The 16,269-nt window shown below is 37.6% G+C and overlaps 1 protein-coding gene across 3 annotated transcripts in view; it reads right to left on the bottom strand.

Moving 5' to 3' along the window:
* Positions 1-16,269, bottom strand: part of ZCCHC7 (zinc finger CCHC-type containing 7) — a 116,368-nt gene that overhangs the window by 22,978 nt on the left and 77,121 nt on the right. For all 3 annotated transcript variants that reach the window (XM_084504260.1, XM_084504262.1, XM_084504261.1), the window contains 4 exons: positions 15,438-15,481; positions 14,026-14,151; positions 12,092-12,262; positions 3-38 (listed from right to left, as the gene is read on the bottom strand). In XM_084504260.1, the coding sequence (XP_084360386.1) occupies positions 3-38; positions 12,092-12,262; positions 14,026-14,151; positions 15,438-15,481 (377 nt within the window). The remainder of the gene's footprint in view (positions 1-2; positions 39-12,091; positions 12,263-14,025; positions 14,152-15,437; positions 15,482-16,269) is intronic.

The following is a 16,269-nucleotide window of genomic DNA, read 5'->3' as shown; positions in this document are numbered from 1 at the left end:
ACTGTTAGGTGATACTGCCTCCATATTTCTGGGCAAGCCTGGAAAATAAAAATATTGATCAGCTAGGAGCATGAAACAAGGTGCTTTACAGCCTGTTGGTTTTGGCATAACACAGTATCCACCGGTGTCGGTCACAGGAAAATAAGAAGCTTAACTGAAAGGGTCTGCATTTCAGCTTCAAAAACCTGGCTAGACAGTTTAATTGAATTTTACACTGGTTTAACACACTCCCTGCCATTGTCAGAAAGCCAGTAACAGTTTTCTCTCTCCCCTTCTTCTCTGAAGGTTAGAAGTTTGGGAGAGTAGCATGCTCTTAACTATAATAAGTATTAATACTGTAAAACAAACACAAATTAATTGAAATTTAAAATTTTCTGCGTTTTTACATTTATACAGTGTTTTGGAAATTAAATCACAAGGTACCTTCCTTTTATGTAGAAATAAAAATATTTTAGTATTTTTGTACATATCTCTATCCTAATCAAAACATAATTGTTACATGTAATAATCCTCAGTAGCCTAATGTCAGATGAGTTGTAAACAAGAAGCATAGCAGATTGCTTTAATGTTTCAATTTTTACAATGTCTTGCTTGCTTTTTTTATTATTATTTTTTTTAAATAACTTGCAAGTCTTGCAAACCAACTTGTAAGGACAGCCCATTGTAAAATTTTTTACAGAGTAGATTCTCAATCACTACAATTAGACAATGGACCTAAGGAATACGTAAGAAGGAGGGAAGAGGAAAATGTGAATTTTCTTCTTTAAACAAAATAAGAATGTGCTAGTGATCAATGACATAGGGTAATTTCTCACTTGTTCTTGATATTTTTACAAAATTGTCAATATTTCCGTCTTCTTCTATTCTCCTCAAGCCACAAACAGATAAAGAAACACTGCCACTTTGTTAGCCATTTTAGTTTTTTAAGAGTGTGTACACAGCTACTTCAATGGAGGTCTTTCACTTTTGTTTAAAACATTCACCCTTCTGTTAAAATAGCTTCTTAATCATTTGAACAATTATTGATTTGGTTTGTCAATCTCAATTTTCAGTATTTTAAGAAGAAATATTAGTTATTCCATGGCTTCTACATAATATGATGTAGCTATAATTTCAAACATTGAACTCTCATGACTACTTGTAAACTAGTACTAGTAACATTTATTTAGATTTTTAATATTTTTTTTTCTCATAACTCTTGCCTTCTTTTATTCTGACAAAGCATGTTAATTAAAAAAGCAAAAACAGCAACAATACACAACAATCAATATTAGCCATCGAATCTCTCACAGAATAACACAAGTTTTTGACAGTCACCCTATGGTACATTCAGTAAGTTTTTCGCAGATGTGATGGAAATTATATTATTTATTATTCATTCTGTCTGCAACACAATTTTCTGGAGAAAAATTTACAATCTGTTCTGTGTAACGGTTCAATATTTCTCATCTTACTCAAATAGTTCACGTAAATATTTGAGTTTTATATTAATATTTCTATAAAGAAAATGTGTGAAGTACATCATATTTCTAACAGGAAAACACTACAATATTTGACAGTTTGAACACACTCGAGCTATTTTCAGATGCAAACAAAAGGATTTTCCTCTTGCACAGGATTTTGAGATGCAATATATAAACATTCTCTACCTGATAAAAATATCGTATCAAAGATATTAGTTTCTTCCTCAAAACTATATAAAGCTTCAACCATACATGAGACTTTTTCTGGTTTAGCACAGGGGTATCAAGCAGTTATTTATACATTAGTTCTGGGTAGTTTTCGATTACCACAGTGTCCCCAGACTAATATGGTTGAAAAATCGCAATCAATGAGTTGTCATATACTGACAAAATGCCACTCTGTGATATGACCTTTACTTACACAGCAGCTATTTAATAATAAAAAACATTACTTTATTTTTTGAATAATATATATATATATTTTTTCCTCCCTGGATCAAAGACATCATTTAGAGTGAAAATCTGAAACTCAAAGTGGGAATCTACAACTGGCACAGCTCTTAACAAAACTCTGCAAGAGGAACAATCCCAACTACTTAGCAATGCTATCTAGAGGTAAGTTTTATTATCATCATCAAGTGTGCTTCAAGGCTGTGGGAAAACTTAAGGGAGATAGGAAGAAGGTAAAGGAAAATTCACCAAGCCTCTTTCTTCATTCAGATGGTGATTCAATATAATACTTTTCATCGTCACAATGATCACTTACGAAAAGTCAGAAGTTGAATACAATAGTCTAAATCAGATGCTAAAGAACAGCCTTTTAAAAATGATGCTTTTAGCTTAGAGTCTTATTACCTTGCATCAGCTCAGAATGACTGTCTATATCTTTTATCATAGAACAACAAAAAATGTAATTAAGAATTACTACTGAATACTGGCTTCTGAAATGAAAATAAAATGCATGCCCTGCTGTGGAAAAAAGAATAACCAAATACAGCAACAACCAAAGCTGTGATTTTTATTTATTTAAAAGTACTTAGCCATGAATGGCCCTCATTTAAAGAAAAGCCCTCGTGGTATACAAGCACGATGGCAGTGTGATGAACTACATTAAAATAAAATTGCATTTATTTCCTGCCCCAGTGGTCTGACCTTACTAGCATTTAGATGTAAGAACACAAGAGTTGACTACTCTTAAAAGCAGTGCCACCACTTTACAGCCGCAGAAAAGATATACAAAGGATGGTTTTCAATATCTTTAGGTAAATCTGCACACCTTTTTCTGCACAAGTTCTGCACAATTAATTTTTCAAAAATAATGCCATTTCTGCTGTAACCACATTTGATTAATTTGGAATGGTTATTATTCATATCCAAACACAAACCAGCTCTGTTTGCCACACCAGATGAATCAAGACTAGATACTGTGCATTTTGACCCGTATTGAATTTTATCAGGTGCTAATTATTGTTTTACCAGAACAACGGCTTAATGCATCTGTTGTTTAATTCCCACTTCCCTATTCTCAAATGTGAACATCAAAGAAAATAAAACACTCAATCTGAAACAGCCCCTGACAGCAGACCAGGACTCAAGTGCTCAATAGACAAGGCCCTTGCCACCAGTTCTCATATTTCCACAACAGTGAGCAAACACAAAAACAGCGCTAAGCGGCCTTTCCTCCTTTCCGCTCCCCTTGGCCAGTCGTCTGCCGGGTGCGCCGGGCGCTGGACGGCGGCCCTGCTGGGAGCGCCGCGCGGGAAGGATTAGCCTCACTAACACGCCAGCATTCGCAAATGTGGAGGAAAAACCCCACCACTGTATTTGGCGTATGAATAACCAAAATGCACGCGCTGACAGGAGACCGGGATGGGCCTATGGCTCCCCGGGAGAAAATGTAGCTGTGATGAGTGACAGGGCTTTCAGGAAATATGTTCACAATCACAGACAGTGAAGGCCATGACCTAGATCGTTTAAGAGCTTGTCTTGTCAAATTATCAAAAGCTTCTTCCTCTCTGAATAAAGAGTGACATAAGTGAGTGTCAGAAAGCTGCAGGCTGACAAGCCAAGCATACAATAACAGCATGCACGTCACATACTTGCCGAACACCGCCACGGCTAGCGGCAAATCTTAATGAGAGCGCGGCTGGCCCAGGAGACTTGGGTCCCTGCTGGCACAGCTACTCATCTCGCAAAAATCCTTCAGCTCCAAGTCAGTTATGGTCTGACACGACGACTACAATTACTAAACACAACTTTTTAACAGAATCCTCTGGTGCTTTGTCAAAGCAGCGGCTGCTAGGAGCTGCCCCGCTGTAAGCGACCACAATAAGACAAAAGATTTGCCAAAACACACACTTTTCATCACCTCCGCATGGGAACAGCCGCGAAAAATACACAATGCATCACTCCAGAAACACTCTTGCACAAACAGATGTCAAGACCCTTTCCCCATAAGCTAAGCCTCACATGGCCACCACTCCCAGCGCTGCACGCAGAACTGAGGTGTTTAACCACCAGGATTACAAAGACTCCTGGTAATGTTTACTTATGCTTACGATTAGACAGAAATTGACTCAGGGCAGGTGAGAAAAAAAGGGAGTGCTGCTGGGGAATAAGACTGTGAGGAAAAAATGACAAAATTGCTGCTTTCTCTCACAATGCCCAGCAGAAGGGCAGAGAAGAAGGATGGAGGCTATGCAGCACCACTGGTGGAAAAGCCCCTGGCCGAAACGTCACGAGCACACCCTTGGTAAGGTCCAGCCCATGCAGAGCCATATCCAGCCCTGCCAACACTGGCACAGCACCAATGGTAACCAGCAGCATGCACTTTGTAGCAGTGCAGGCAGAAGGAAATCATCTGTGAGAAAACATTCTGCCCATGGCTTAAACAGCCAGAAAAGGACATTTAAAGAAAGATAAGTGAAGTTCCCAACTGAAGTACACACCTGTTTTTTGGGCAGAAGCACTGCTTCAGAGCGTGTTTGAAGTGTGCAGATATGCACAGATGGAGCCAGCGGACACTGCACAGCTGAAGAATGTGGGAGACCAGGACACTGCTGCCTGCCACCTCCAATAGTGAACTCTGGCAGTGCACTGTGTATCTGTATGCTGTTTTTACGTAAGTGTTTGAGGAAATGTTATGCCTACCATTTTTGCCTCCTTCCTGCCACATCATCCTGTTTATGAACTTCTCTTCCCACCCATGCAGCTGGCACACAAGACTGTAGAGCACAAGCCTCAAGACATCCATCTGAACTGCCACCAAACTTGCAAAACAGAGGATGTTTACAGCATACACGTATATAAGCATAACTGTATACACATGCATGTACACCTCAAATATATACATACAGACATGTATTTGTACACACAGATATGCAAGACAAGGTAGTAACATTGCATAAGAGAGACATGCATCTTTGTAGCTGGAGCAGCATATGGTCAAACAGAGCAGCACTCAAAACATCTGAACAGCTCTGCTACATGCTTCTCTGATAACTTTCCTGATGAAAGCACACTAGGTTCAGCTCTTCTAATATGACTCAGAATCCAAGATGAGCCTATAAATTATTAGAGTTGTCTCGGGAAAAGTTACTAGTAATAAATGTATTACCCTGAAGTTTTAAATAACTTTGAACATTTTCAAATCAAACTATATGAAGTACCTTGACTTGCCTCATATTCTCTTCTTGACAAAAGCATGGCTGTGGAGAGTCACTTTGAAACAGAGCGTGCATGGTAGATTGTTCTGCATCCTTTGTGTCACAGTAAAATTGAGTGGTCTTTCTGGGAAAGACAGATTAAAGCCTTTTTGGATCTGGGAAAGACAGATTAAAGCCTTTTTGGATAGTCCAAAGAATTTGATAACAGCTCAAGATCTGCTCTGTGAAGGTGGCACTAGAGTTTTCAGAGTATTTTGGAGAACTCTGGAGAACATTGGACTCATTTAGCTCCAGGCTCTGAGCAGAACTTGTAGTCTGACCTTAGTTCCTACAGGAACCATAGACATCACAATGATACAGACAGACTGATACTGAACAGGTGAACTGACTGGGCTTTGTACATCACTTGGATTTTTGATAAATTGCCCCATGGAGAGGACTCATAACTCTTTAAAGGATGCAATTAACAGAGGCACAGATACATGCATCTGTTACTACAATCAGTTTACTGTCTGAAATGAGTAAAGGCTACACTGCATCAGATCACCTGCCCATTGTCTCTTAACTGTGGCCATAAGCCCAAGTCTCATGGACCTTAAAAACAAGGCAAATCTGCCTCCTTTCCCTAGTACTCTTCCACATTCAGCTGTTTCCAGGTCAGTGACTTCCCAAGCTGAATACAATTTCTTATGTATTCAATAACCTTCAATGAGTTGTTCTTCCATCAATTGGTTCAGTGTCCTCTGGCGCCTGAGCACACAGAATCACAGAATTTCTAGGTTGGAAGAGACCTCAAGATCATCAAGTCCAACCTCTGACCTAACGCTAGCAGTCCCCACTAAACCATATCCCTAACAGACTCATCATCTATTACATCCCTTGGTAAAGAGCCTCACAGGTCTTTTACCTACTGCCTGAAGAGTCAACTCCATCTGTCTTTTCTGAACATGACTCCTACTGCCTTCATCAGATGCCCCTAATTCTTGTACAAGAATAAGCAACAAACAACTGATCCCTAACCACTGTCTCCCATCACAGAGGCTTTTGAAGGTCCTTATAGATCCTTTCCTCTGCCATCTCTCTCCCTGGCTAAAGAGATGCAGCTGTGCTGAAGGGTGCAGAAGAAAGGGATCAAACCTGCACCCAGTTCTTCACTGCTTGCCTGGTGATTCCTAGTATTCCATCAGCTTTTTTTCACACCTTCTGAACAATGAAGTGATCCTATTTTTGGAATCGTATCTTCGAAGTTTAAAATTGAGTCCTGAATAGTAGAGCTCAGGGCCCATCATTTCATATATAAAGCTGCAATTATTTTTTTCCCAGGCATTTTACTTTACATTTAGTGCCATTAAAATTCATCTGCCATTTTATTTTGCTGTTTATTACAGTTGCTGTGCATGTCTTCACAGTTGGCTCACATCACTCAGACACTAAGTTCAGTCTTCCTAGCAAATATTGTCATTCTGCTGTTTACACTCTTCTATGTCACACTTGCATATTCTACCTTTATATTCTTATTCCATGCCTGTTTGGTTTCCTCAAAAGCTTTTGGTCAGGAACTTTTTCAAATGCCTTCTGGAAACTGTAGACTATGTTAACTGGATCACTTTCACACAAATGCTTCTTGACATTCTCCTTTGAAGAACTCCAGAGGTTTCCGAGAAGTGGGATTTCCTTTATAAAATCCTTCTTGAATTCTCCCATGCATATCATATTTATACACCCACTTCGTATTTGACTTATTACAGTTTCAGTTAATTTGCCTGGTGTACACATTAGGCTGGCAGGCCTGGTTGTCCAGCTTTTTCTGGGACCTGTTTTAAAATTCATCATTGTATTTTCTACTCAGTTATCAATCAGACACAAGTCAAGAGGTTACACACCACCTTCAGTCATCAAGCTATTTCACCACTCAGTGCCTTTACACCTTTTGGATAACTATTATCTAGTTCTCGTAATTGGTTAGAATTCATTTGTCATCTTAAATTTCAGTGATGCCATCCTGATTTGCTCCCTAAAGTAATACTTTGGTGTGAAAATGTCCCAAATTTCTTCCACAACGAACATTAGATGCCCGAAAAAAATGTTTTTAGTTTGCTAGCAATGGAATTATCTTGGCTGAACATTCCTTTCATATCTCGATCATCTGTTGGCCTTACAAGCTTCTTGCCCTGATTTGAAGAAAGATTTACTGTTAGTTTTCTTCCTTTTCTAATTGCTCTTTGATCACTTTTCTAGACTGCTTTACTGCACTCTCACATTTAAGCTGCCAGGACAGATGAAATTCTACTTACATGGTCTGGCATTCACTGAACAGATATGCTACTTCATGACAGGCATGAGATTATAAGAAAGTTTCAGAGACAAGCCTTTCTGATTTAATTGTGGACCTAAGTGAACGGCCAAAACACAGGCTGTAACGCTCCTGATAATCTGTACAATTTAGGTAGAGTTTAAATTTGGGGATGATAGAGGACTCAATTCCCTACAGAAAATAAAATTATGAGGACTGGCTTCACAAAACATGTAAAATGGAAAAGGTGGCAAAAGGTGCAAAGAAAAGACACTCAGGATTACTGAAGGGGAAATTCAGATCATAACTGCCGGGACAACTGGTGATTTGAGACAACCTGGCATGGAGGGGAAGGAGGTCTGGCTGCAGAAGGGGTTAAGCTGCCTGGGAGTAGGAGCAGGAACCAGAGGCTCTCCTAAGGGGGGAAGGTTTCCCTTGCTGGTGAGGTGACAAATGCACAGCTTTGCTGGAATGCCAGCCCAGGGCAGCCTTTGGGCAGCAAAGCTGGGCTAGGGGATGAAGCCAATGCTGGGCTGAGGCATTCCAGGCCAATATGCACAGGGTCAGTGCTAGTAGTGTCTGTGTGCTGTAAAGGCATGAATCTCCTTGTGCCACATCTCTGCAGAGTCCTGGTAGATCTGCTTAGAGTGGAAGGATTCTGTCCAGTGTCTTGTCCATTGAGTTAAGCACAAATGTGTGCTTGACTGCCTCAAAGGGTCCAGTAAAAAATGCTCAACATTACACTTCCAATTGCTTACCAGAAAGTGTTTACAGAAATATACCCTTCGTGTTCTTCAAAGGAATGGTACTGTGTAAATACTAGCTATGAGCAAAAGTACATTTAAAAGAAGAAAACCGAATTTAAATTTCTAACATGCAAAAATACCAGAAGAAATACTACTAAGTAAATGTTTGGGCATCACAAATGGGTTGAGCATTATTTGCATATCCCAAATATCATTGTCTAGAGTGATCCTGTAACAAACTCTCATTTTTCCTTCTTTAATTTCTTATTTTTCTCATTATTTGCTGCAGTAACAACTAATTTTGGGGAACAGGATGGATACATGTACAGTACAATGCACATTCCCTCTCATCCTATCTAGAAATGACACTTAACTAGCATATCAAGGGAAGCTTCCTGTGTCTGACTGGTAAGCTACCGGGTCAAACAACTCATTGAAACTCAACTATTCCACGATGCTGCAAAATAGGGATTGAATATAATGACAGAGGTTATGGAAGATAATCTGTATCAGGTTAGAACAGTTATTCAGATAAACTTTTGTATTCAGTGAAAGGGAACAAAAGGTCTTCTCAGGATCTCTCTTCATCTTTGACCAAATGGAAGAAAAAAAAAGGAAAGGAGGAGACATTTAGAAAGAGATATCAAATGTTTCTGAATTTCAGAAATAATAACATTTAGGGGAATCAAACAGGAGTGTTTGGAAACATTTACACCCTATCTTTAGCAAGAAAATTTAGCTAGTAGGAATTTATGCTGATTTTAACACAGGTTGCCATTTATTCTTCTATTTTTGTGTTTAAGTTGCTTTTAGTTTGAGAAACAATATAAAGCATAAAAGACCACTTGCTATGTATCAGGAAGGAATCTGTGGGACATGTAAATTAATGTAATGTAATTTCATATGAGGTTAAAAAAAATGACATAAGTATGCTTTACATTAGTAGATCAAATCAGTCACAAATGCCTTCAAACTGAATTCATCTTTTCAGCCCTTACACTATAACAACCACTGCTACTGAAAACCCACAGTGAAGTTAAAGAAAGGACAAAGTACATCTTTTACCTGTATTTATTTACATGGGCAACCTGATCTAGTGGGTGGCATCCCAGCCCCTGGCAGGTGGTCTTTAAGGACCTTCAAACCTGAACCATTCTGTGATTTTGTGATTTACAAAACACAAAGAGAAATCTTCACATTAAAGTCACAGTTAAACCTCATACTAAACTTAAATAAGTGTCCTACTGAAAAGTCAGTACCTTCATCTGATTTATATTTTTAAAATATAATTCAGCACTACCACATTTACAGACTATTTGGGAAAGACTTTGTACAAAACACAAAAGAACAAATAGAAGACCTCTCCAAATGTATTTTTTTTAGTACCACTTAATCTCATAAAGTGATAGCATCACTGGAATATACTTTTGCCTAATCCTTCATATGTTTCACATTATGCATAGTTATCAATCATGAAAACTTTGCTTGTTTTGCCAATCACTTTTACTCTTTTACCAAACCTCCAATTGCTATAGGATTCAATACTTTCTCACCAGTATTAAAAATGCTTTTGTGCAAGTGTCCAACAGAATTGGAACATTCTTGCCAAAATAGTTCACCCTGTACTGAAAATTCACACAAAATTGTTCATGCAGGAAGCAAAAATTTAAAACATAGTCATGTCTAGCTTTGAAGTACACCATACTTAATGAAAGCAAAGTTGCTGTTTTTTGAGGACTCTAGGCTGCTACAAAAAGCTTCTGTTTATAAATATATATATATATAATATATATATAAAACATATGTATGTATATATATAAATACACACATTCTGGAATATTTATAGAAACTTTTACGTAGGCTACGTGACATTAATAACTATGTTAAATGTGCTTATTCAAAATCTTTAGATTTCTTTCAGATCATGCAGTGGTGATGCATGGCACTACAGTCCTTAGATCCAGGAGTCGTGATTACTAAGGAGCTGATGATGACTACACTTACTGTATAGTGTCTACTAACTTTCTCTAGTGGTAATAATATTTTTGGGCAGACTGTCAACAGTTAGTTTCTTTTTTCAAAATGCATTCAGAAGAATTGAAGAGATGTTTTTTGAGAAGGGAGATCATGCCGTGGAGAATGTGTTTCTATAGTGGCACCATTTACATGGTAAAAGTTTTAAGGAAAAAGTCTCACCCAAATGAAGGCAAATGCCCAAGCCCTTACCACTCCCATCTAGGCTTCTGTGTAGAGAATATACTTTTTCTGAATGACCTTTAGTATACCTCAGTATCCTTAAAATATTCAAACATTTTTAAAATGTCTATAGCTACTTTTATGCCAAAGTTATTCACTCACTTATCCAAGACAAGTTTGAATGCCCAGTTAAAAATAACAATAGCAGAATGCATGTGTTTTACAGGGCTCCACATCTCTACAAAATAAATAGAAACTCTTCTCCCATTTTGCTGCTCAACCTGAAACACACAGTCAAGAGTCTGATGGGAAATACAAATGAACATTCAGTCTTGTAGAAAGTATCTCATAGATACATGAAAAGAGATCTTTCATATTCCCAACTGGTGGAAACATTTTTACCATGAATACAGATGCAAGGTTGATAACATCTCTGTTTTTTTAAGTAAAGCCTTTGTTTTTTTAAGTAAAGTATGAGGATTATCATTTGCACCAAGTACTTTTTTCTCTCCAATGCTTAGACATAGCAGCAGTGTAAGAAAATATGAAAAAGGAAGTAGAGTGACTGGTTACAGGACCAGAGTGCCCACCCAAGATGAGCTGTATGAGCCACGTTGGTCTAAGAAGAGAATGTTGTTTTTTTAGTGTTAGTATTGAAGTTGGAAAACATCAGTGTGGTTCTTATGGGATTAAAACAGACACCAGTAGACTGCAGACATTCCATGCTTTTATCAATATTTTCCTTTTAATACCGAAGTATTTAGAACAATTTTTCAACTGTTCCACTACTTTATGAGTTCTCTTACAGTATGTATATAAGGGCCTGTTCATAGAGATATGGAATTAGATACAGAATTAATGTCATCATTATCTTTCTTTTTGCATGTTCAAAAATAATAGAGGACTCTACTGACAAACAGGCAGAAATTAATCCAAGATGTGAAAATACGGTTGTAGACATGTATACCTACAAGCTACTGTCAGATAAATTTTTTATTCATCTCTACTTGCGTAAGAAATAGAATGTACCACTTCCATTTTGTTCATAAAGGACATTTGCAATATAAAACACAACACAGTTATAAACATCTCCCAAACCCACTTAGACTTTAGTTTAAACTTCTAATAATTTTTTCATTGATGAATATGTGACCATAGTAAAGTCATTGATCTGGAACTGTTAGAGCATCTGAGCTATTCTTTACCTCTGTCTAGCATGCTTGTAGCAATACATATCTCCTAATTTCAACCTCCTTACACTTTCTGTTCAACAGAAATGTTCTCTTCCTTATCTGCTGCTAATATTTTCAATGTTTCTCCATGCAGAGTAAAATAAAGTGTTAAACACTCCATTTACTGAATACATTTTTTTCTGCATATTTCCCCTGTTTTTTAAAACCACCACATTGAAAATGTTTGAACTGCACTTTCTAGGTTTTAAAATCCTTTTATTAAAAGAGATGAGTAGTACAAAACCATATTAATAGACATTTTTCACCACCCTAACTAAAACTGGACAAAAGTAAATTAAAGACTGTGTGTTTCCAATGCTCTAGTTTTCTTTGGACCACCCTTCATGATACCAAGTACAATACTTCCATAAGTTTATACAAATATGCACTTTATAAAATGAAAGAAAATATGAAATAACTGTGGTTCATGTAACTTCAGCTCTTGACAGATACAAAAACAATAGTGAATGAGTTGTTTGCCATGGATTATACTCACATCAGCGTAATGCCCCTTCATATCACAGCGACTGCAGTGCTTATTCCAATAGGCTCTCTCAAGACATTCCCTGAAATAGTGGCCAGGCAGACAGCAGTTCAAACAAAACCGTGCTGGGCAAGTGTTTTGTAGATGACCTCTTTCTGCACACAGGCAACAAGGGGGAATTTTCTACAGAGAAGTACAAAAGAAGTATCTTAAGTAAGTACATTTTAAAAGATTACATAAAACAAAACAAAAATTCCACAAAAGATGAAATGAAGAAGAAATCATCCTAAATGCTTACCAGGAATTGCATAGAAATTTTGTTACACAGAGAAACTATAGTGAAGGAGAACTATAAATAGTGAAAAACTGCATAGATTCCCAGTACTTTATTATTTTGGACATAACATCAGAAGCACATATTAAATTCTCTAGAATTACTTGCTCAGTGAATACAGCAAGAATTAACATTAAATTGGAAAGTGTATTTCACTCAGAGAAAAAGTGTTTGGTACTCTGTATGAACACTTATCTTTTAGGAGACTTCTTGAAAGCTGAAAAGTGTAAGTGTATCATAGGAACATGATATACAGCATGTGACACAACATACTGGAATTGTTTGCAGATATTATGTGTCCTACAGACCACTGCACTGGGTCTGGCTGGAGTAAATTTTATTCAAAGCAGCCCATATGTGGATGTGTTTTAGTTTACTGACCACAACAGTGTTGATAGCACACTGATGTTTAGCTGTTGCTGAATGGTGCTTGCACAGCTTTTGAGGATTTCTCTGTTTCCCACACTAACCTCCAGCCAGCAGGCTAGGAGTGGGCAAGAGTCTGGGAGGGGGCACATCCAGGAGAGCTGACCCCAACTGACCAAAGACATGCCCCTTACCATATGACATCATGATAAACAATAAAATTAGGCGCGGGGGCATGGGGAGGTCCAAAGTAGACATTGCCTTTGCATCTCTTGATTTTTTTTCTTTCCCTATGAGACTGTCTTTATCTCAATCCATGAGTTTTTCTTGCCTTACCAGTTCTCTCTATCATCCTACTGGGGGTGGGTGAGTGGCTGGATTGGGGCTTAATTGTTGGCCAGGATCAGCCTACCACAACCACTCAGCTCCATGCCTTGTGACTCATGCAAATACACACAGACGGCCTCTCGGACTGGCAAATATAAAACCGTAAAAAGTACTCTGGGACCAAAGCCCTATCTGTTTAAAGACAATTTTTCCAGTGATGGAGTGCACCTTCACTCCGTTTCAACTGTCTGGGATGTAGTCACAGGATACATGCTTTCAAAGAATTTGCTTTATGTCAATATTCAAAATCTCAGTGTAGGTAGCATCCTCAGTGAATGAGGTATGGATTTTTGCAGGCTTTGTTGCAGGGACTGATAAATCCAGACCCTCATGCAACTGCCATCACTTGTTCACAATATAGCGATTGAATTTTAAACCTCTAACTCATGGACAAACTTTCTAAATATTTGGCATCTATCCAACCTTCTTAAAGTAATTTTATCTTGTCAGTAACTTTTAACATTATTCATATTATGGTTCATTATACAGACATCTGTTTTCATTCGTTTACTAAGGGTGATTCTTGGATTCCTTAATGTTCTTGTTGAAATAAATTTTAAAAATATTTTAGTTCTTAAAACTTGTTCTACAGTATAAAAAAGATATACATACCTTGTACTTAACTCTCTTTCTAATCTGTTTGTACTCATGTTTTTTTTTCCTTTATAAAAACTAAATAAAGTAATCACCTTCACAAAACAGCCAGTTATTTTTATATAGGAAACTGATCTTGTGCAAGCTACCATTCAACTTGGAGCAATGAAATAACAAACCACTGAAGCAAATCTTCTAATGGCAATCAGAAAAGAGAATCAGAAACAACAGCTGTATCTACAGGCAATTAAGATATTGCATTTACCTTTGGACCAGGACAGTTTTTGGACAAATGACCTGGTCTACTGCAATTTTTGCAGGTAACATTTTTCTCAGCTGTGTAGTACCGCACACTTGTACGCCTCACACTTGCATAGTTACAGATCTGTGCCTGGGGAGACAAAAACAGAAAAATGTATTTATCATTTGAGATTCTATGGCACAATGTTTGCTAGAAATTCATAAAGTTCACTGCTGGTAGTGTTCAGTTAGGAATCTAACTTCTTACAAATACAATTTGCATATCCAGGTTTGAACTAGATAATTTTCTTCTAGAGAAACTGGCATCATCTAGAAAAAAATTATTGTCTTGTTTGAACTTCCACTTCAGGACATGCTTTTTTTTGCTGTTTAAAACTAAAGCCATGAAATTTTGCTTTCACTTTATTAGTTGAGACACTTTTACTCACTGTGCTATTTCATGATGAACTGGAATTTTTCCCAGAATGCAAATATAACTAAGATTAATTGCAAATGCAAGTTACAAGTTCCCTGGCACACATTAAGGGAAGCTTCTTGGACAAAGTACAATGCTAAACAAGTCTAGACCAAATCTGCAATTTGCAATTGTAAAGAATGATTTAAAAAAGGAAAAAGAAGTTAAAAGAGAAGCTGGAAAACACCCTCCCTCTTCAAATGACCTCATACATACTTTCTGTTTATGCAGACAGAATTGAAAATTCTATCTTCAAACCCTATTGCTTAGTGAGCATCTAATTTTTAAAAACTGAAAAAAAGATTATGGACAAGTGAATGGAAAAGGTGCAAAATACCAGTTCTCTTACGGGAAAGAGATTATAATTTCACTTGATGATGTCTCTTGGGCAACTTGCTTAAGCTGGGGTGTTGGACAAGACGACATTTTGAGGTCCTTTTCAGACTAAACTGATCTTTGATATAAGCTTCTCTGAACATTGGAAAGAGAAATCAGGAGACGGACCTCCTAGGTGCAGCTTACTCTTCCTGGATACTATCACACCTTACACAAATGCCTCAGGTTACAGCCTAATAGTACTAACGACTGAGCTGACTCCTTTTGCTGGAACTGCAGGAAGACTAACTAACCATGGCAGACTTATGGTGACATCTGCAGGAACAGGGATCTAGCTGCCATGAAACAACTACTGTGAAGAGACTGGAAAGGATGAACTGATGAGTTCCTCATTGCAGAGGAGCTCTTGCTCCCCTCATCCTCTCCCACCACTGTTTGTGTACCTTCTTCAAGAAGTGAACGTCTTCCTAATAAATGGTAGGTCAGGTTTCACATGCCATTGGAAGGACATTCTTAAGACTTCCACATAAAAACTACAAATGGATTTTCCAATCCTGTTGATCTTGCTCTGCTTGTTAATAAACATAAAAATAACAATTATGGAACAATTTGGTTCTCTGTGTTACCTCTAAGTCTTTATTACTGATGGACCAGTCCACATCAACATCCCCTGAAAAACAGAAGTACAACAAATTATACTTAATTTGCATGGAAATTTTTTCTATAATGTGTTCAACATTATGATTACTGCAGTTATTGGAAGTGATAATAGACTTTGAAAGTACCAAAAGGGAGAAAACTTGTTCTATTTTCAGAAAAGAAAAGTTATCAACCTGCTCAGCAGTAAATCTGATTCACCTTAAAATCAGCATAGGTCCAGCTATCAGGTGGACTATATTTGATGCCACTATCCTTTTCCTCTTACTCCTCTATACTATTTGATACCTCCATCATAATACTGACCCCCCAACCCCCCAGGAATAAATTCAGGCAAGCTTTAATTTGTTCAGAGTCAGGGACTCTAAAGCTTCTCATTCCAAACAGTTATCTATAACTTCATTCATGGGCATGGCCAGCTCAAGTCCTCAGGCTGACTGGGTGGGAGCATATGGAACAAGAATTTAACACACAGCATAAAATATACTTTGTGAATTCAAAAAATCTGTGTCTTCAGCACTGCTTTCTGACTGCTGCATGCCAAAATGACTTTATGCATAACCACAGCAACTGTAATCTAAGTAACTCTATTTCATAACAGGGTTTGGTAATGTGCAATAAATCAGGACGACACACTGAATTAACAACTGTCACACTATAACCTTCTCACACACTGACTTTGGACTGGCAGAAATAAAAAGAAAAAATCAAAAAGAAAATAAAAGGCAAAAAGCTAAAGGAATAGGGATGCAGTTAGAGCTGTTTAAAAATTCTGCATGTCAACACTGTTTACTTCTTTTG

Source organism: Aythya ferina (assembly GCF_964211825.1).
Source record: "Aythya ferina genome assembly, chromosome: Z".
NCBI lineage: Eukaryota > Metazoa > Chordata > Aves > Anseriformes > Anatidae > Aythya > Aythya ferina.
The sequence above is the reverse complement of the archived record's forward strand: the minus strand, read 5'-3'. Positions and strand labels throughout refer to the sequence as shown.